General features: G+C 42.0%; 1 protein-coding gene across 2 annotated transcripts in view; it reads left to right on the forward strand.

Annotated features, from left to right (window-relative positions):
• The window catches only part of ADGRV1 (adhesion G protein-coupled receptor V1), a 2,479,945-nt gene that overhangs the window by 559,313 nt on the left and 1,897,537 nt on the right, over positions 1–23,095 (forward strand). For both annotated transcript variants that reach the window (XM_069627623.1, XM_069627624.1), the window contains exons 19-20: positions 6,961–7,178; positions 7,521–8,264. In XM_069627623.1, the coding sequence (XP_069483724.1) occupies positions 6,961–7,178; positions 7,521–8,264 (962 nt within the window). The remainder of the gene's footprint in view (positions 1–6,960; positions 7,179–7,520; positions 8,265–23,095) is intronic.

Raw genomic sequence — 23,095 nt, forward strand, 5'->3', positions numbered from 1 at the left:
AATCGATCAATGTTAATCAATATTAAGGATAGATTCAGGTCAAACCAACAACGATGAAGCCAATGTGGGCAATTTGGTAGATAAAAAAACAAAGCGTTCAAAGCGCACTAGGAGTTACTTTATGTCTCCAGCGACATGTATGTATGTATGTATACATTAAAATTTATAGAGTGTGAGCCAAGTCCAAAAAGGCATCTGGGCATTAAGAAAGAGAAGAACCGGAAAACAAACCAGAAGAAAAAACAGACACTATTAGGCTTTGAACAGCATGGTCTTTATTTGTTTCCTAAAACCAAGAAGGTCTGAGAGGCCACGGAGTGCCAGTGGGAGCGTGTTCCAGAGCCTAGTGGCCTGGACAGAGAAGGAGCGGCCTCCTATTCTAGACTTGTGAAAATGCGGCACTTCGAGAAGATGTTTGTCACTAGATCATAGCCTATGGGAAGGAGTGTAGGCTTTAAGCTTCTGCCGTAAAAAGACAGGGCCGGAAGATTAGAAGGCCCGGTGCACAATGCACAAGATGTTAAACTCAATCTGTCTCCTTCCCGTAAACCAGTGGTGTTTACTTAATACCAAGGTGATATTTGCAAACTCGGTAGCCCCCAGGGCTAGTAGGCAGGCTGCAGCATTTCGAAAATTCTGAAGTCTTTGAATCAGATGATCTGGTTGTTCTAAATGGATACCATTGCAATAGTCAGTTGCACCCATTGTGGATGAGGTGACCACGGTAGCACAGCAGGCAGAAGGAAGGAAAGACAAAAAATTTGTAAGCAGTTTCAGTCTGAGGAAACCTGAACTGTAGGCTGAAGCAATCTGGCCCTCTCTGGATCATGAAGAGAGGATTTTAACCTCCAGGCTTTTTACACTAGGACCAGTTACAGGAAGGACACCTAATGACTCCAGCCAAAAGGAAGAGTTCCAGACTGAGCTAGGGTTTGGGTACCAAAAACCAGGACTTCAGTTTTGCTACCATTATGTTTAAGGCTATTTTATAGCCATCCAGAAAGAAACCGCTGATAGGCAGGTCTTGATATTAGAAGGCGGATCAGAACACTGAGAGTCAAGAGGGAAAAATAATTGGGTGTCGTCCGCATAGTTGTAAAAACGGACGCCAAAAAATGTTATTAGATCAGCAAGAGAATGGAGATAAAGGTTAAATAACAGAGGAGAGAGGGGACCCCTGGAGGACACCACACGAAATTGCATAAGGAGCTGAAGAGAAAGGATAAAGCGAAACTGTTTGCTGATGATCAGATAAAAAGGAAATAAACGAGTCAAGGGGCATGCCTCTGAAACCAGCCTGAACCAACCACTGAACCATAATACTGTGATCGAAGGAGAATCAAAACACTGACCTCTCCACTGTCCTGGCACAGAGCTAAATCATCAAGAACCGAAATCATCACCAATTCGGTTCCCATGGTGGTTCTAAACCCTGCTTGGAAGACATGTAAAAGATCATTGAACTCAAGAAAGAGAGTCAGCTGGGGTGTAACAATGACTTCCATAATTATCATAATAGTAGGGAGTAATACTATCGGGCGGCAGTTGTCCTGGAAGAGACGGATCCAGTTGAGGTTTTTTCGAAAGTGGAGATACAATAGCATGCTTAAGGGAGGGAAAGTCATGAGAGAAAGAAGAGTTGACAGCTGTAAATAAAGGGATACAGTCTGTAGGTAGAGATTGCAGCATGTGAAAAGGGAAAGGAGCAGAGGGAGAGGCACATTTTAGGTGAAGAAGAGCTTTAGAGATTGTCTGACATGAGACTGTCTTGAAATGAAAAAAGGAAGTAGAAGCTCCTAGAGATTCTCCAGCAGAAGAAGAATCATCACTAAGTTTACTAGGCCCATTGGCCATAATTGAGTTCAAAATGCTAGCCATTTTGTCCTGGGAAAAAAAGTACTAATTTCAATACACATTACTTGAGAGCGGGTGGTATCCAATAACGGATGGGAGGGAGTAGAGAGCTTTTTAACAATTTTAAACAGTTCGCTGGAGGAGCAGGTGGATGTTAAAATGCCATCTGCATAGTAAATAGATTTGGCTGACTTTATAGCCCTGTGATAAAGTTGGGACACTCATTTCTATAGCGCATAGGAATCACAGTCATATTTCAACCTCCATTTCTGTTCAGCTCGACGAGCTGCTTGTTTAAGAGCCAAAAGATCTGGTGTGAACCAGGGCGCTGAAGGCCTGCAGCGATAAAGGCCAAGTTTCCAAGTAGCTAAAGTGATAGTCATAGCCCTGACAAGAGGGTCTTCTAGATTTGCCATGATAGCCCAAAGACAGGATGCAACTTGATCGGGAGTGTTTCTGAACTAGCTGCGACGACAGGACCGAGTAGTTCTGGAGGAGTTGGTAGGGGCAGTGGGTAATGCAATTAAAAATGGCAAAATAAAATAATCGGACCAGGAGACACGAAGTGGAGTAAAACTGAGTAATAAATCTTCTGATGAGAAGATAATATCCAAAATAGTATCTTTATTATGTGTAGAAAGCTGATTGTGCATATGCAGATCAAAGTTGGCCACACCAGCAACACATTTAGCAGCTTGGGAATCCTCCTTATCATTGCCATGAATGATAAAGTGGTATTATGCAATGCCTGTCCTCTTTCCACTCCAGATCCTTGTAAGTAGCAGGGAACGCTTAAAACCCAACATCTCCAAGGATTCTCGTCACTGATCAGACATGTCTTGCTGCATGCTAGAGGCATTCATGACCTGCCATTGCGGCTATTGTAGTACGGCCGAAGTAACATTCACGACGCATAGTGATGTTTCAGATGGCTGATTCATGGCCTTGGCTAAGCGAGCTCAGCAGGGCTCAAGACTAAGGCTACCTGCCTCTTGAGAAGACATTCAGCTCTATTCCTACTCTTAATTAACAATACTTTTGCCTCACCAGTCGGCACTAAAGCCCCAAGTAGAAGCCAAAAGGAATAAAATGACTATAATATGTAACCTCCATTCAAGCAATCCTGACTTGTGGCTATTACACATTTGAAATGAAATGAAATGGCGAGTTGTGTTTGTCATGATATCTGTAAAATGGTTCTTGCAGAGCTAGAGCTACTTCACAATGCTAAGGAAATCATGCTGACGTGTCAGTACCGAAAGTGAAACTAAAGCCACAGATGAGACTCTAAGCTGAACATGTGTTCCGCCTGCTACTGCCGTCCTATAGAGTACTTAAATGAATTGTCCTCTAACTATTACTGGTCTTGATTGCTACAGCAACGATTGTAATTCCACAGTATTTTACATGAAACATGGGCATTCATGCATGACTCACTTCAGTGTTCCATGTTTCTCAGCACACTCAATCACGGTCCTTGCTAATTGCTGTGGACTATTGTTGTTAATATGTATATGTGTAGGAGTTTCATACGCAATTGCGTGCACAGAACGGCTGCTCCAGCTTGAACACATCAGCTCTGAAACACTAATGCCCGTCGTGGCTCCATAGAGAGTTTTTAGGGACATTCAGCGAATCATTGACAATGTGTTCCACATCTCCTGCGATGCAATGGTTTTGAAGGAATGGCCGATGCCTGCAATCTGCAATAGGAAAGCTGATAGGAACAGTGTCGTAGTGGAAGGGTGGAGGAGTTCTGGTGCTTTCTGCTATCAGCCGAACGACTCATGTTACAGAAAGGATTTTTGGTTGTTACTTAAAAGTTTATGGGACTGGTTTTTATCTGGGGAACAAGTGAAGATGGTTCCACAACATGAGTCCCAGCTTACTGAGAGTTTTTTTTCTCCAAGTTTTCTTCTTTTGAACCTCTTAAAACAAATCAGCAAAGGAGAAATAATGCGCCTTCAAACTGTTCAAAATAGTGCGGTTAGTGCAGTGGAAGGCATGAGTAGAAAGGAACCTGTCTCAAAAGCTTGGCGAACTTTGCATTGGCTTCCTATGACTAGCAGGATCTCTTTTTGCGTTGTGTCTGACACATATATTCCTATATTGTACCAGCCCAGTTTATCTATCTAACCGGCTAGCCTGGCTACTGGCATGCAGGGTACTGAGGTCTAACAACACTGGTCTCCTTCAGATTCCTAAAGCCTGGCTCAAGATGGTGTCTCAAGGGTCTTTCAGCTATGCTGCCTCAAAGAGCTGGAATGGCCTCCCACTTGACCTAAGGCTGTGTCGGTCCTTGTCCAAATTTAAACAAACGTTGAAGACACTCATATTAATCTGAAATTCCTGGCTCCCCTCTAATCCCTGAGATTGTTAGGTTTGCTGTTTTATGTGTGTCTTTTATGGGTGTGCTACCATGCCCATGGGCCTGTCTTTATGCACAAGATAAATAAATATAAATTTTAAAAAATCACAAAAAAATCAAATCTATTTGAAGCAAAGAATTTAGGCACGAGTGAAGTAGGAGGCGTGTTATTGTCATCAATGCCTATTAAGAGCCCTTCATGTTTGCTCCATTAAGGCAGAAGCAGCTCTTCCTAGTCCAATAACAGATTTCCTGCAGGTTATCCCATATGATGCTTTCACTCTCAGACCAGTTCTAACTCTGAAATGGAGCTGGGTGCACTTTTCCGGCATGGTAAAATGAACTAGTTACTGTTTGCCGCTATGGGTTTGCTTATGTACATGAGCAATAACCCATTTATTATATCCAATAACAGTCCATTCATAAAGAAGTGAGGCTGCCACTTTTTAAAGTTTAACCATCAGCCAGTTGCTGCCAACTGGCACCCCCTTAGTGCACTCTTGAGGGGTAAAGATCCCAATCGTTTAGGTAAATATTCAGATAATGTGAAAAGCTATGCCGCCAACAGTGTGGATGTGTTTAAGGATCAAAAACCTGCTTAACAGTGCGAATCATTTACATAAAAGTTTCACAGCAGGAGTAAAAAAGGTGAAACTGAATCACATACTTCTCTATCTAGGTATCACAGTGTTTCACAATTGAATACATGTGTCCATTTGTGCAATGAATAAATAACACACTCACAGATCCGTGTTTCATAAAGACAGGTATAATCAGGTATAGTTCCGTAACTAGGAAAATAAAGTATAAATTGTTCCTTCACAGATAATAAGTTAAACAAAGCAAACAGTTGTGTAGTACATCCATATACAGTTCCGTGTTTTCTAGACACTTGTACATGAATAAATTAAATCACATATGTATGTATCTCCTAACACACTCCAGTGGTGATACAAAACTGCCAACACGTTTCAGACAACAATAAAATCCTTCTTCAGGGCCTTGGGGTGCGTAGCTTCCTAGGCGTGATACAACATATTTTGACAATGTATCTACAAGACAATGTAAAAAACATGTGTCAGTGTAAGGGTCTCTATAGTACTCCTAACATAAATGGAGGAGCTAACTAAAGTAAAGACTAACCTCATTGCAATCTCTTAGTAACTCGCCAGACATCACTCTGAACCTGTAGGTACAAAAAAGTACAATGTATACCGTTCAAGATATGGTGAATGGTACCATCTAAGAAACCTGTGAGATCAAAGGAAATGAAACGACACTTACCCGACACTTAGTCGGTTATGAGGGAAAAATGTCTGCAGGGATAGTTAAGTTCAGTATCCTGTAGAACGGAAGATGAAGGGGTAAATTACATGCAGAAAAACCGAAGCCGAATGCACGACTAACAACTGAAAGTGACAATGTCACAAGCCAATATATCCAAGCATCCGTGTGGTGTGAAAGCAAGTACTGACAAGCAACGGCGACTTAGTATGTGTTGCCCATTCTATGTGGTATAAAGCTCACCTGGTATGTGGGCGCAGTGTAGTGCTGTAGACAGGGTCCCGATCGCTACTCGATCTATCTCCGTACTGTTTATGGCCTAGGGCGCCCGCGCATGCGCGATGTGTCTCTAGGGGAGCGCCGGCCATCTTGGTGTGGGCAGCATGGAAGTGTGTAGTCAAGGCAACCCGATGTCCTGAGCCGTGTGGATACCGGAAAACTGGGTATTTCCGTGTAGGTGCTAACTCCAAAACAATAAGAAGCCATAGATATGCAGAATGCTACAGTGATTTAATTAAAGTCATGCAGTCAACCTTAGTAAGACTTATAATGTAAAGAAAGGGGGAGGAGCAACATATCCGGACAAACGTCAGGTGGGTGCCCCGAGAACCCCTAAAATATTGTAATGGTAAGTCTAACAACATAAGCAGATCCCTAAACTGACAAAGGGAAAAGTGGCTAAATGCAACGGTGCAGGTCCATATGAACGGGTATTTTTCAATTTTTCTACTGTTTAAGTTTATCACACAAAGCGCATAATAAATATTGGTAAATAATAAATAAATAAAATATTGGTCAATACTGCGTATAAGTTATGTTTTGTGATATTTTTACAGTGGCCAACTGCTATTGTCATGTGTATATGGTACATTTGGAAAGCTAATTTAAAAACAACGCTAACATTTTTTATTGTTTAGTGAAGAATTAGGACACACAAAGTAAATGGTGAGCTGCACTGCTGCGAGCAGAGAAAAGACATGTCACCATGTGTCTCTTTGTCAGAAAATATAGAGCAGTGATTAGCTGTGGTCTGGAAGTTTGTGCTCTTCAATTTTGCTCAAGTAAAGCTGTATCAAAGAACATCAACTTTTAGAGGTCTATTATTCATACACATGTATTGGTCATATTCTTTTTAAGTTTTGAATTGGTACTATTTATTTTCCATTTTTCCCATATATTGCACAGGTGGTAGCCGTGGGTGTCAACACATGTTTTCCGCAGTCTGGAAGGTGCCAACCACGCATAGGCTCCAAGAGCGGTCACATGTTATAGATATTTTAATTGATCGTAGGGCAATGTCCCTATTTTTATATGCTTTGTTCCAGAAACCATTTGAAATGCACATGTGGTGATTGAAACAAGAAATACACATGCATGCAATCTACTTGCTTATGTGGCGTGAAAACGCATACCTGCCTCCCCCTCCATCTCATGTCATCTGTTTTACCATGTAGGGTTGTCAGACACAGAGGCCATTTTGGAAATGTTTCATTATCATGGCGGCTGTTATGGAACAATTCTGCCCTGAGAGCTGGTGTGGAGTTTCTTGAAACATCTGGGGAGCTGCTCTTCTTGGATGGCGAAGAACTCAAACCGATTACTCTGTTTGCAATTTCTGATAAAATTCCAGAGTTCAATAATTTCTATACTCTGGAGTTGGTCAATGCCTCAGGTACACTTATATCTTCAAATAATTATATAGAGAAATCTTTCACATAAACTATTTAGAAAAAGTTTAATTGTTTATTAGCTATGTAGATCATTACTTTCTAATACATTTATTTTTATAAGACTGTGTTTTAATATTTCACTTGTGGTGTGCTTTCCTAGGGAAAGAGGCTATACACCTTTGATGGAAATTCATGTCACTTTGTAATGTTTAATTACCTTTAGTGTGATTTTACTGCATGCACAAAACATGCCCATGCATTTGCCTTCAATCAAATCTCAAACCTGTGCTGTTAGGGTGTGTTTCAGTAGCTGTGTTAACTTTTTTACTGTCATCCTTGTTTAGGGGGTCACCCAGGGCCTGGAGGAAAGTTGGCCAAAACAAACCTCAATGTAACTGTGATGATCCCATTCAATGATGACCCCTTTGGAGTGTTTTATATAAGCCCAGACAGCCTTGCGAGGGAAGTGGCAGAGGATGTGGCATCTGATGAGGACATGTCAAACATTGCCAACTTCTCAATTTGGAGACAACAGGGCACCTTTGGAGATGTCCGGGTAGGTTGGGAAATATTGTCCAGTTCATTTCCAAACGGTCTTCCACCAATGATGGATTTTCTGCTGCTTGGCTCTTTCCCCCGTTCCGTGGTGTCAAAGCCTCACATGCGGCGCCTTCACAGTGGCACAGATGCTTTGTACTTCAGTGGAGCAGCGGATGCCTTTGGAAGTATGGGCCAGGAATACTATCATAGCACAAACAATACACTTGCTAACTTTACGTTTTCTGCATGGGTCCAACCTGAAGTTAATACTGATGGGTTCCTAATTGCAAAGGGCAATGACAACGGGACCATGTACTATGGGATCAAAATCCAGACCAATGACTCTCACGTGGATCTAGCGCTGTATTACATGACCCAGGGCTCTAATAGCACACATGTTGCAAGAACAACAGCCTTGAAATACTTTGAAGAAAATGTCTGGTCTCACCTTCTAATCACATTGGATGATGGCATAATCGAATTCTACCTCGATGGAAGTCCAATACTTGGAGGAGTGAAGAGCCTTAAAGGAGAAGCAATTATTGACAGTAAGTGAACACAATACATGTATTAAATACTGCCTAGTCACATTAAAACTGCATTTTTCAGTCATGTGTACGATCAAGCTTTATGAAAAAATAACCAGCACAAATGAGCAAATTAAAGTATTCTGCCACGAGTCATGAAAGTATGGTCTAAAAAGTGAAGTAAATATATAAATAGGGCTTAAGTGATTTCAAACATGTAAGGCAAAAGTTCAACTGCTCCAAAGGCAGTTATTAACACAGTCTGATACATATTGCACATCACAAACCTTGCATTGAAGTCAATGGATGAAATGGCAAAAAAAGGGACAGTGAAGTTATGCAGGAACGTGAATGTCAAAACGTATGTGGACGGATCACAGATGCGTTCCCTCTCTGTGCGCATTTAGAAATGTATAAATATACATGTTAATGCACTTTTGAAAAAATAGGTGTATGCGAAATTGTCCATTATGTGGAGATTGATTCATTGAGGCGTATTAACTAGATGAAAATGAATAGGTGTAAAGTTAGCTACAAAGTAAGTTGTTCCTCTTTGAACATTTTGGGCTTTACAGTGTTCATGTCCATCAGTCATTTTCCTTCAGTACAATCTGCTGGTATCAATGTTTTCCCATTCACGTTCATATTCTGATTTCTAAATTCTAGCTCATCTGATTTGCAGCAAATCCTTAGGAACCCACACCCTTGATTCGATGATCAGATTATTAGCTTCTATCTTGTATTAAGTGTCATTAATCCACCTCCAGGCTCCAGGGCAGCAGCCGTTCACTGATCATTAAATGCAAAACAAGGCTCCTCTCCTTTGGTCACCTATTGCTATTTGCAGTTGAGCAACCTAGGCCAAGTGCTCCCTAAGCTTTCCTTTGTTTACCTTTTGGTAGTTGCAGTTGAGCAACCTAGGCCAAGCGCTGAGTAAGCTTTCCTTTGTTCACCTTTTGGTAGTTGCAGTTAAGCAACCTAGGCCAGGCTCTCTGGAGACTTACCTTTGTTCACCTATTGGTAGAGGCAATTGAGCAACCTGGGCTAAACTCGCAGTTTAGGGCACTGAGAAACGCTGTCACGCTTTATCATATAGTTTAAAAAGCTCTCCCAAAAAAAGCATAAATCGACTATTCCTCGTTTGAAAATTGTGGAATTAATGGTTGCTTTGTGTTTAGGGAAATACGTTAAAAGGAAACAGACTAGCATTATATTGAACATGCACATGATTGCAATACAAATGTGAAAGGCGGCAGGTACAGATTCATGTTCAGGGTACTATTTCCTTGTCCAGGGGAACCACTTCATGTTCTGCACTAGTCACAATTCCATACTCATTAACATTTGTAACAACCCCATTCTGGGTATGATCGTCATCGGGATGTTTGTTGAACAAACCAAATTCTATACTGACAACACCCTAGTATTCTGACAGATACTCAGTTAGGCTTCATGAAAGGGGTGGGTAGCAGTGGACAGGCGTTACATGTATACTTGATTGTATCAGATGTAATTTATATGAAAAGAGAGAGGTTATATTTGGCATTCATGGACCTGAGCACTGGCTTTGACAAGGTTAATGAGAACAAGCCTTAGCTGTGTCTCTGGGACATGTATTGCCTGGTAGCTCTGGTACTCCTATTTGTCTGCATACATAGGGATAATGCAGCATGTGTTCTATCCAGCACTAATGGCACATTGGACTTAGTTGATTCTAGTAGAGACCATTGCCAGGCAAGGTTGGGTATTAGTCCAGTTGCTCTTACCATTGTATATTGATGTACTAACAGATTGTTTCAATAGCTGCAATGAGGGTGTTTCCCATTGTGGGCCTAAATACATCCCTGTGTTGGCCTACTCAGACAATACCTTTTTACTAGCAAGAAATCCCTGCTCATTGATATGTAGACACAGTTTATACACGGACTCGATTTGAGTATAAATGTTACTAAATCAGCAGTGATGGTTTCGGCTTTGGTTGTAACTCTAAAAACTCTAAATCCCCATTTTTTTATCTGACAAAAAATAGATGAATGTGGTTGACTCGCCCTCCACCTACCCAAACATTAACACATCACCCTAGCTCTTGCCTAGCTCCACTGGCTCCCCATACCACAGATAATTGCTTTCGAATGATTTTGCATTGTATTCAAACCCATTCACCTCGAAGCTCCATTCTGCCTTCATGACAAACTCAAACCCATCAAGTACACAAACAGCAGCAAAGTCAGCCATACCCATTCCACTCTGTAAATTCACATGCACGCAATCATTTACCCACTGTGCTCCTAGGGCATGGAACAATCAACTTCTTCACATATACATGGAATCCTCCATCACCACTTTCAGAAAGAGCCTCAAAACATACCTGTTTCTCCACACATAACCCTGCCCTCTGCCACTGCGGTTACTTGTCTATTCAAATCTTCCTATTCTTTCCTGTGAACATTTTGTAACGTCTTTTTACAGCTCTGACCTTTTCAACCTTTGAACCACATAAGGCCCTCTGAGAAGCTCTGGATACGGCCAGCACTAAACACACATTCAATAAAATAAATATATAAAATAGGCAGTGCGATCCGGGGAGGGCTATAGTTCCATAGCAGTAGAATGCTGGTATATCCTTAGGTATGACCTGGAAGTAATATAAGAGTCTAGGGAGTAATGCAATTGTTGCAGCTGCTAATCTACCAATCAGTGTAATAGGAAGGCCAGCCCTTAATTGTACAGGGCTAGTCAATTAAGGCATCAAATTCTCCAGATGTTCACAGTACACTTTGTTCAGATCAGCATTTCACATTACTGCCGAGTACCTGAAGGAGTATGTGGATATTGTTAGTGGGAGTTCATCAAGTCCTGCCGTATTGGAGTCAGGCAGCGGATATAAAACCGTTGTGGCCCAGTTGACCCTTACTGCTCAATCACACATAACATTTAATGTGCTGGATTCTCTTATATAAAACAGTATATCGTCAGCATATATGGATATGACCTGACTAATTCCCTGCACTGGAATGCCATAATCCAAGAAATTAGTCTTGGGCTTAATCACCAGGGGTTGGATAATATAGGCAAACAATGGCTGTGACAGTGGGCAGCCCTGTCATGGGCCTCTTTTTGTCACTGTTGTGTCAGATAGCATATCATTTGTCTTTACCCATGCAGCGGGACCATTATAAGGCACTTATAAACAATGGTCCAAAACATTTTAACACAGTGCTCCTAAATACCCAATCAACAGAATTAAATGCTTTTTCAGTGTCTAAACTTGCCAAGGCAGTTACCGGGGTTAGAGTTTACATGATCAAGTACCAAAAGCAACCTTTGCAGACTGAACGTAGTGTTTCTAGTGGATGTGAAGCCCGCCTGACCGTCCATAATCAAAGAAGGAGCAATATGTGTGAGTCTGTTTGCAAGTATTTTGTTTATACTTTTCACATCAGTGTGCATTAAGGATAGTGGCCTGCATTACCCACATTTGTTTAGTGGCTTTTCAGATTTTATTAGTAATAATATTGTTGCTTCCCTGTGAGAGGCCAGTAGGATCCCCTGTCCTAATGCTTCCATATACATAGCATGCAAGTGTGGGATTCGCAAATTGAAATAAGTAGCAAAATATTCAATGGCAGCCCATCCGGCACTGGGGCCTTGCTGTTTGGTAACGTTTATATAATGCCTAATACATCTTGTGTGATAATCAGCGCCTCCAGAATATAATAATGTTCATGCAATGATAGTATATCAATCCCCTCAAAAAACTCATATTACAGTTTTTTCTTATTCGATGTAATGTGTTTAGCATACAGATTAGAGGGAAATTTCCTAAGTGTATTATTGATCAGTAATGGTCATAAGTAGTGGAGGCAAGTGGCAATTCTGTATTTGTGATTGGTTAGTTATCACGTGATTTCGTCACCAGTCAGGCCAATGCTTTTCTAGCCATATTACCAAATTCATGCAAAATCTTGGTTGACTCCTTTCTTTCGATTTGGTTTGTGTCCCCTGTGCTAGATTCAATGTACTACATGTCTCTATTAGCTGTTTATATGTTGCTATGGTTGTGTGATGCATTCTATCCAGTAGTTTAATCTGATGTTCTAGCTTTGTGATATCTTTGTTTAGCATTTGACGTACACCCCGTGTTTTAGACCAGTATCCCTCGTTTGGTGATTTTAATGGAATCCTTTAAAATCTATCTCTAAAAGAAAGTTCTCGGATTTCATGTGCTTGTAAGGAATGGCATGCAATCCAGTGGCCTGGAATCTCCACTGCGGTATCAGTGAGATCGTTGTATTTACATTAGGCTGCACTTGAAGTGGTGAGTGATTGGATAACATAGATATTCAGTGCTACTTACCTTATATATGTGTGACATGCTGACAAATGTCATATCAATACGCGAAAAAATGTATTGTGCACCTGCAACCAAAAGGAGTAACCTTTCACACCTGGGTATAGCTCCATCCAAACATCAAATAATTGAAATATTTCCATCAACTGTAGGAGAGTCATAGCTGCCAATCCTAAGTCTCGCCCCATACATCTGGAGTTATCCAATTTAGTGCCCAATCCACAATTATAATTCCCGCCCCATAATATCATGTACTGTGAGGAACCTGAGGGCATCCTCACTTCCTTCTCTCCACAATCCTCTTCTCAGGTTGCCAGGGAAGAGCCATCGCTTTTAGATCCTGACTCTAGGGGTGGATATGCGAGGGACAATTCCCGGGTAAAGGAGACTTGGCGAATGGAAGGGGATGAGTAGCCGGGCCAGGAGGTACAGCCCCGAGAGGGGAGAAGTCCTGCTAGGACAGAGGCTGCCGGGGAGAGTCCTGCCTGGGGGCCAGGACACCGAAATTGTCAAGGAGAGACTGCGACATGGGGGCCTGATCAAGCCGTAAGAGGGTCAAAACTGCAGAGCCTCCTTGGTTGGTGCTCACAGCAGAAGCTGTGGGGCATGGAAGATGCCCCAGTGCTGCAGGTAGCGTCCACGATTGGAGAGAGGATCTACCAGCAACCCACAGCGAGATTTCTGAAGGGAGAGTGCTGCTCGCAAAGTTACAGAGAGGTGTGCGCAGAGCCGAGAACGAAGATAGAAGACACCTGGAGAAGCTGCTAAGGACCGGTGAGTGAATCAGAGGAAACACTCATACCGGGGTGCTCCTGGGGATACTACAGGGCAAATATTACTGCCGGATTAACAGAAATATTTGTGCAATTGAAAGTGAACCCAAAGTGTGGGGTTTTATTGAACAATACGAGCAAGTTACACTATAAGTGAAAGAACGTGAATCAAGCATTATTGAATACCGAGCTAAAGGAAAGCTTTGATGAGCCTATGAATGGAATGCAAGTATGTGTGAAACACACGTAATGAACACTAAAAGACAAAGAAGGAATCTTATTGAATAAAGTGAAAAGCAATTAATGAACATTGCTGAAGATTGTGAAAGTAAAGTGGTGTAAGAGTGTGAGCACCACAGAGTGAATTGTGTAGAAGAACACACTGTGGCAAAGCCAAGAGACTGGGAAGGAGAAAAGCACACTGTGGCAAAGCCTCAGAGCGCGGGTAGGAATGTCGAGCAAACAATAAATGCTGAACCATCTTTGCTGCTTATGACTAACACTCTGATAGATTCCCCCTTTACTATAGAAATCACAAAACATCATGGATGTAATACCACGAACCACAATAGCGAAGGGGTAATTACTAAACCCTCTCACGAGGGGGGCTCCAAGAAACATGACTGCTTGACAAAGGTCGAGGGTCTAGATAAGAATAATACTGCTCATCGGCCACATGACCACCTTAATTGTTGCTTATTAAACACCTGCTCCATGGTAAAACATGCGACAGAAATTGCTGACATGATCTCAGAAGAAAGTGGATATCCTGTTTCTCACTGAGACTTGGATCACCCAAACTACTAGCCATGTGATACCGCTGGCTATTCCAGAAAGTCACAATGCTTCACGTAGATCGTGTTACGGGGAGAGGAGGGGGAGTTGCTATTATTTTTAAAAAGGATTTAAACTTTCACATATCCAGTACCCTTGCCCTGGAACATTGTGAAGCTCTTCATGTCAAACTTAAAGCTAATCATGGGACATCTATAAGCTTCCTATTGCTGTGCCGCCCTCCCCCCCAAACTCACTACTAAGTTTGATGAACATTTATTGGCTAGTATTGGTAATATCTCCAAAGACACCTCAGCAGTTGTTGTCCTGGGGGATATGAACTTATGGGACAATAACTCACAGGATATAAAAGCTAAGGACCTCAAAGCTTCACTTGAGGGCATTAAATTCCAACAATTAGTTAAAAATCCTACCTACAATGCTGGTAACATATTGGATTGGATACTGACAAAAAAACAGGAAATTACCATCACCTCAATTTTAGATTGTGCATGGTCTGATCATCATCTGATCAATTTTACCTGTCACATCACTAATAGACAAACTCAGTGCCCCACAAAATCTCCACCTATTGGAACCTGGCATAACAGAAAGGCAGTAACCAGTGAGGCTTTTAAAGATAAGGTCGGTCCTCTCCTGCCCCCGCTACATCAGCACACATCCTTGGATTCCTTCACTGAGGCCTTTAGAAAGGCAACTAATCAAGCCGTTCATGAATTGGCCCCCCCTTAAACCTAAAAAAGTAACAAATCCACCAATGTGAACAAGTGGTTCTCCAAGGATATTCTTGAAGCCCGAAGAAATAAGCATAAGGCTGAACGCCTTTAGAGAAAACACCAATCTGTTGCATCTCTAGCATCCTATAAACTAGCTGCTAAGGATTACAAACTGACCATTCTTCGATCCAAAGCTGAACATTTTAATGCGAGGATTCAGCAAGCAAAATCCCAATCTAAGGAAATCTTTTCAATTCTTAAAGAACTGAAAGATCCTCAATTACACACCCAGCTCGAGAGAGTGATAAGTGGTGCCAAGAGATTCATGAAGGTTTCTCTGAAAAAACGAGTAAACTTCAACAGGCTATTGAAACCAAAAAAAACCTATTTTCTGATCACGAGTTAACTCACTTAACGTTGACTACCGTTAAGAGTCATCTGCCAAATAGTCATTTAGGTCTTTTCTCTTTTAAAAAGCTCTCAATTTCAGATTTTTTGGAAGTGATCCATAAATTGAGGCCATTTTCCGGTCAGGGGGACATTTTCCCTGCCACGCTATTCAAAGATTACGCAGACACCTTGACACCATGGGTTGCGCAATTTGTCCATCAATCTTTTGAAGAAGCCTATGTTCCTGCTGATCTTAAGGAAGCATGGATTACTCCTCTTATAAAAAAGGAAAACCTGGATCATTCTATACCAGGCAACTTCAGGCCCATTACAAAGGTGCCATTCCTATCGATAGGATTGCCTACATACAATACCAGAAGTTCATAGATACTAACGAAATCTTGGCTAATGAGCAATCTGGCTTTAGGGCCAAACATGGAACAGAGACCACGCTTATGGATCTCCAGGCCAACATTGCTAGTACTGTTGAGAAAGGAAACCCTGCCCTACTTATGCTACTTGACCTTTCCTCTGCTTTTGATTTTATGGACCATGGTCTCTTGGCTGAGAGATTGAAATCCATTGGCAGATGTTCCCCCCTAGCAATACATTGGTTTAAATCTTTCCTAGATCTAAGAATGGCCGCAGTCGTAAAGGGCAATTTCAGCTCCCTAGAAACACTGCTGACCTGTGGTGTACCGCAGGGTTCATGCCTGTCGCCTCTGCTCTTTAACATTTTCTCAAAACTCCTATGCGATATGCTTAAAAACTTGGTTGTTCAATTCAACAATTACGCTGATGATACCCAGCTGGTCTTTGAATTGTCAGGTTCCTATGAAAAGTATGTGGAAAGAATAAATTAAGTGTTCAATTCTATCCAAAAGTGGATGGCAAACAACTCTTTGGCCCTCAATGAGGCAAAACAGAACTCTTGATTCTTGGCACACCTCAAAACATAGGGAAAAAACAATACAAAAAATACAAAAAATCAAGATAAACAATAGCTTCATCGAAGTATTTAAGCATGTTAAGACCGTGGGCATTTTTATGGACTCGCATCTCTCGTATAAGAGACAGGTCTCCTATCTTAAATCCATATACGCCTTTTACATCAATCTCAAATGGCAAATTCAGCCATATCCTTCACAACAAAATCTTCCCCTGATTGCAGGAGCTATAATTAACTCCAAACTGGACTACTGCAATAGTCTCTTGATGGGTACCTCTAAGGCTAACATGAAGAGATTGCAGACCATTCAGAATGGTGCAGTTAGGGCAGTCTGGGGCTTGAGCCGGCGGGAGAAAACATCAGTTGACAAAAAACTTCACTGGCTACCATTTCAACAGCGAATAAAATTCAAATACTCAGTTATGACCTTCAAATGTCAGACAGGCATTGCTCCTAATTATCCCACTAAGAGATTAATTAAGGCCTTGGCTCAAAGAACTCTACGATTGGCACAAACTTTACACACTGGGCTCCGATGATTTGGAATGCTATGCCATCTCCCAAATAAAACAGCACATCTCTTACCATCTTTAAGAAACTGCTTAAGACATATCTGTTCGATGAAGGAGAGGTCTAATAGAATCTCTATCTCGTTCTCTTTGTAGCCTTGTGTTTTACGTTGTTTCTGTCTCTGTTGTGAGTGCTCTGAGGCCTATGGGCGATACAACGCTATATAAAAACCAGAATAGATAGATACTGCTAAGGAGAAACCAAAGTGAATGTGAACGAGAACACAGGTGCACTGACAAAGAAACCTGTGTGGGCAAGAAAGCCTTGGGTTATCGGTTGTGTGACCAGTAATAGGTGGACCGTGTGGTCCGACAGCTGCGCCTAGACCGAGGTTGAGCAGATTTTATTTTACTCCCGCTTATGTACCTTTAAGACCCACAAACCTTCCTGAATCATCCGAAGACTGCTTTTCCAATTCAAATTGGGTTTCGGGGGCCAACCATGTCACCAACCATGTCACAACTCCTCCTGTAGATGATATAAAGGACAGAAAGCATAGCTGTCCTTCTACCTTATTGCAGAGCTTAATATGCTCTATCCCTGTGAGATGTGTCTGTTGCAGCATGGTTAACTTCATGTTGTCTCTTATTAAATATGACATGTTCTGTTGTCTTTTGACTACCCCGTTTATTCTCCTGAAATTCTATGTTATAAAACTCACAAATTCCTTAACACCAGCCATACTTTTAAGAGTGAATTACCAACTGACATAGTATTGTATCTCTGTAGACATAGTTAGAACAAAAATATAAGTCGCTGTATCGAATCACTTTAAAACTACATGCAAATACCCCACTCTTCCAATGTGTCCATACCACCACCTATCAAGCAACAAAGGCCTATCAGCAGTGGAAACATCTCTTAACCAAGCCAGGCCCAAATATGAACTGAATAAAAAAAGGATTATCTGGAAACCTATAACATTCTCAGGTCTGTCAATGAGCATGGTTTCTATCCAAGTGCCCACTGGAGGCGGACTTGACACATCTTCAGAAGACAGCACAGGGCTATATGCACCTTCTCTGCTCAAGCGCTACCAGCAGGTTGAACATTCAGCAGCCATTGAATTTCAAAATAGGATCGTAAACAAACAGTGATGTTAGCTTCGATTTAGATAATGCATGCTTCAGATCTAATAGTGGGGCACATCACTGCAACCAGCCAGTAGTTCCAGCTTAGATTATAACCAAGGTTGGTGTCAGGAGTGACTCTGTAAATTGCAGAGTTAAGTTCGGAGCTGTAATTATGTGCCTCTTTACATTTCCATCAATTCCTAGGGGTGCAGGAGTCAGCAACATATATTCACCTAATGCAGCATTTTCTTCACACCATTGTATGTGTGTCTCTGTTTCTTCATTGTCACATTATAGTCCAGATAAAGTGACAGCCTGTTTTGATTGTAAATGGAGTCACCATGGTTTCTTGCAGCTGTTAGTTTCTGAACCTTGTCCTGGTAGCTGTGGAGGATCAGGTGACGGAGGAAGATGCTGTAAAGACGTTTTCACTATGTAGTTTATTTAAAGTAAAATAAAACCTTTCTTTCCCTATGTCTACAGGGTGTTCCCTATCTATTTAATTAACTATGGTGCTCATCAGTCAGTGTGAATGTCCAAAACAAGTCCTTCCACTGTCCAAACTAACCCATCTAACCCTATCACTAATTTAAATAACTAAGGCCAGGAGAATAACTCCCTTCTCCTGGTTGCTGTGTTTTGTCACAGGGTTGCCTTGAGTCAATTGTTTCAATCAGTAGACCATTCATAAATAATCTCTGGTTATCCTCTGGATAATGTTCTGAAGTTCTTTTAGGGGACTGGTAATTTCACCTCCCTCTTTTTTAGATTTGCTTTTTAGTTCTGTTCCGGTTCCTGCTTTCTCTCTTGCATGGTTTGTGACTATCTTGTATATTGCTCTCCTCTCGAATATTTTGGTTATGCAACATTGTAATCCACCTCTTTCCAGGTTCCTGTTTCATGTATGAGGTTTATCTTCCTTTGCTCACGTGTCTTTATTCCCCAAGTGTTTTTCTCTAGTATGCTCTCTTTCCTTTCCTCACAATATGGGTTGACTTCTCTGACCCCAAGGGTCTGTACTCCCCAAGTGTCTCTCTTTATTTTATTCTCCTTCTTATCCTCGGGACGTGCGCTGACCTTTCTCTCTTCCAAAGGTATCAGGCTTCCAAATGTATCTCTCACACTCTATGTTTTTTGATTTCTCCTTATCTCATTAACACAGTTCTGTCTCCTTGTACTGGGCCAAGTTTCGCTTAACTTATAACGAGTCCCTTTTGAACTTTCGGTATTTTCGTTCCCTGTATAACTTTCTGTTTTCAGGGGTATCGGTGCCGGTATCTTTAGGATGTTGGACTCTCTTACTTTGTAGAGCTGTGGCTTACTTCCCGTAGCGTACTTCTGCGGCATCCCCCTCTTGCCTTCTGGATAGCGCTGGTGCAGTGACTCTGACCGGGAGTTTCTTCCTCCCACTGATTGTGCTGGCATCATTGAATGGGCTGACTGCCCACCAAGATTGCTTTGTGGTTACACCACTGCCAAACTTTCTGTTTGACCATGTTTGGACCCTCCCACTGGTGGTGTTGGCATCATTGTATGGGCTTACTGCCCATCGCGATTGCTTTGCGGTCATGCCAATACTGAAATCTCTTCTCCACCATGTTCGGATTTCCTCCGCTTTCACACGCCGATTCCCCAGCATTCCTCACTTCGTATCAGAGATGCTCTGGTTTACGTGGGCTCAGCATTTGGCGACAGCTCTGCCTTCTTCCATTCTGCTATGTACAGGAGGCTTCATCTGGTCTCTTGGCCTCTCGCTCTCTCGCGGATTTCCACCATTTCTGTTTTCTCTGATCCTCTTGAATATCATCCCCTTTCAGTATCTTCTGCACAGTCAATTGGGGACTTTGATTTAAAAGGATAGCCTCAGTTTCTTATCACTGATAATGTAGGTTCACCTTATCCTCATGAAACTGATAACATACTGATGTATTAGACAAGCCCATGTAAGCCATCACCTGCATCATAGAGTTCCTCACAGGAACGGGGGTCCGTGTCCTCAAAGGGGGAGTCTCTGCCATTGAGGTGCCACGTGTATTGGCCCCTAGGGAGGGTGTTGCGGAGCAGGCTCAGCTCCCTAGCCTCACAGTGGGGGCTCCCCCATGGGGTGAAGGGACAAATTCCCACCATTCGACAGATAGTCAAGGAATTTCCTTATAAATAACTCTCGGTGGAGCTCTAGGTTTTGGTCGACTTGATGCGATCAACAGACTGTGTAATTCCTCAGTATCTGGCGTAAGATAGGGAGAAAGTCCTCAATAAATAACTCTAATCCGCCTTTCTCCATCCTTTCCGCAAGGCTCACAAGGCATGCCTTATTACCTTGTGAGCGATCTTGAGTATCTGTGACTTTGTGCTATAATTCAGCATGTTTGCCTTTAATTGATATGATGTGATATGTTGCACATTGGTAGAATGAGAGTGTTCTATTATTACCATGTATAGCCCTACATCAGTGGTTCTTTCTCCTGTCCTGTATGATAATTGCAATGCTGTATGATAAAGCACCAATTTGTTTATATGTATCTTTATTTGCCTGAATGATCAGTCGCTTGAGTTCGCCATTCGAAGGATTATCAGTGAGAAACTGTTCATCCCAATTGCATAGGTTGCCGTCTCCATATTTAAAAGTTGTGTTTTACCTTTTGCTGTTAAACTTTGATGAATTGTTTATGCGTTTCCCTTTTTTTTAGTTTCTTACCATTGCTCTTGCATGACTCCTGAAATGTACTCTCAGCGTTGTGTGTAAGCAAACACATACAATCAAATCCAATGGGTATTTATCACTCCAAGATGGATGCCTACTTACTTGCAGTACACATTTTTTATTTTCGTTAATCCGACTGTGTGTCCCCGGCGCTTTACCATTTCATTGAACCTTAAAGGGGTAGTCCAGCTAAAAATTTTATTTAAAAAATAGATAGGCAACATTAAAAAAAAAAATACTAGCACTTTTTTTTTTTAAACTTCCTATGTAAAATTTTGAGCTATTCAAGCTCAAAATTCGCAAAAGCAAGCACATGGGCGCATCCATTTTGTGAAATGGATGCCCGCCTGTGCTGGCTTTTGCTTTTGCAGCACTAACGAAGGAAAAGCCAGCCAGCTGTAGTAAACAAAAGCTACCGCTGGGTGGCTTTTCCTTCATTGGTGCTGTACGCAGAGGACGGGGACCGGAGACCAGAGCAGGAAAGCTGCAGCTGAATCTCGGTAAGTGCTATTTATTTTTTTTTTTAAAATAAGCACTAGCTGCGTTTTTTTTTTCTACGTTTTCCGGGCTGGAGGAGCCCGGAAAACTTAGAAATAAAACCGCAGCTTTAAAAACGTTGTATTTATGTTTGCAGTCGCTTTTGAACCGACCGCAAAAATAAATACAATGTTATTGAGTTTGAAAACGCTGCAGTTTTTCTGTCCAAGTTTCTCAGGCTCCTCCGGCTCGGAGGAGCCTGAGAAACTTAGAAAGAAAAACCGCAGCGTTTTCAAACACAACCGTGTTGTGTTTCTGCCTGCTGTGGCTATCACTTTGGGTCTCCGGTGCTCCCCATGGGGAGCACCGGAGACCCAAAGTGAAAGCCAAGGCAGGCAGAAACACAACGCGGTTGTGTTTACATGCCGCAGTGTTTCTGCCTACAGCTGATTTCCCATTTGGGGCTCTCGGGCTCCCCACGGGGGGCCTGAGAGCCCCAAATGGGAAATGCTAAATGCTGCAGTGTTTCTGCCTGAATCTGCTTTCCCATGAGAGCCCCAAATGGGAAAGCAGATTTAGGCAGAAACACAACCGCGTTGTCTTTCTGCCTGCCTTGGCTTTCACTTTGGGTGTCCGGTGCTCCCCTGCGGGGGCACCGGAGACCCAAAGTGATAGCCGCAGCAGGCAGAAAGACAACGCGATTGTGTTTGAAAACGCTGCGGTTTTTCTTTCCGAGTTTCTCAGGCTCCTCCGAGCCAGAGGAGCCTGAGAAACTTGGAAAGAAAAACTGCAGCGTTTTCAAACACAATAACGTTGTATTTATGTTTGCGGTCGCTTCAAAAGCGACCGCAAACATAAATACAATGTTTTTAAGGCTGCAGTTTTATTTCTAAGTTTTCCGGGTTCCTCCAGCCCGGAAAACTTAGACAAAAAACTGCAGATAGTGCTTATTTTTTTAAAAAAAAATAAATAGCACTTACCGAGATTCAGCTGCAGCTTTCCTGCTCTGGTCTCCGGTCCCCGTCCTCCGCGTACAGCACCAATGAAGGAAAAGCCACCCAGCGGTAGCTTTTGTTTACTACAGCTGGCTGGCTTTTCCTTCATTAGTGCCGCAAAACAAAAATGGATGCACCCATGTGCTTGCTTTTGCGAATTTTGAGCTTGAATAGCAAAAAATTTTACATAGGAAGTTAAAAAAAAAGTGCTAGTATTTTTTTTTAATGTTGCCTATCTATTTTTTAAATAACATTTTTAGCTGGACTACCCCTTTAATAGAATTCTAGAAATCTCATCCGAAGCAACATCCAGCTCTTTGTGCTTTTTTTAAGCACCGGGCTTCCTCTTACCCACGTTCTGTGTTGGAGGAATTAGTCCTCTGGGGGATGTTGACTGGCTTGTAAGACTGACACAGCTGCACCACCATTGAAAGGTGCCGCACGGACATGTTGTGGGCCATCTGAACCTTGCAGATAGGCCGGTCACATTCCAATCAATAGGCTCTCTGTGTCTGCTCTGCCATCAGTAAAGGTTTGCACACCCTTTTGTTGCATTCATAGGATATGTGGTTGCCGTTCAGGATAATTCACAGATTTGTGGTGTGGTTTGGTGTAGTGGTAGTTATGAGCTTTTATTCCTCTACCATCTTGGCCAGGTCCCCAAAAATTATTTTTTGAAAGACATTTTACGTCAACCCCTTACTGCACCTAATTCCTCTTTTCAAAAGGTCCTTCCTTGAGGAAGATTTAAGGTTGGAACCAGGATGGATATGGCTAATAGTTGAATGAAAAAGCTGTTTTAACCAATCAGATATTTACTCACATCATTGATCAGGAAAACAACTTCTTGTTAGTACTTTGGTTATTTCACATTAAATAATGTATGTATTTATTTGTTTGTAACGCGCCAAATGACCACAGACATCAGGGCACACATAAAGGCTCAAGAAAGAACATCAAGGACTGGACAACAAGGAAAAGTAACACAGCTAGAATGCTTGCATAAGGGTAATGCTTGTTCTTACTTTGATAATCCAACTGAGATCACTCTGCAATCTT

This window comes from Ambystoma mexicanum, chromosome 6p, assembly GCF_040938575.1.
Source record: "Ambystoma mexicanum isolate Mex_15411 chromosome 6p, UKY_AmexF1_1, whole genome shotgun sequence".
Taxonomy (NCBI): Eukaryota; Metazoa; Chordata; class Amphibia; order Caudata; family Ambystomatidae; genus Ambystoma; species Ambystoma mexicanum.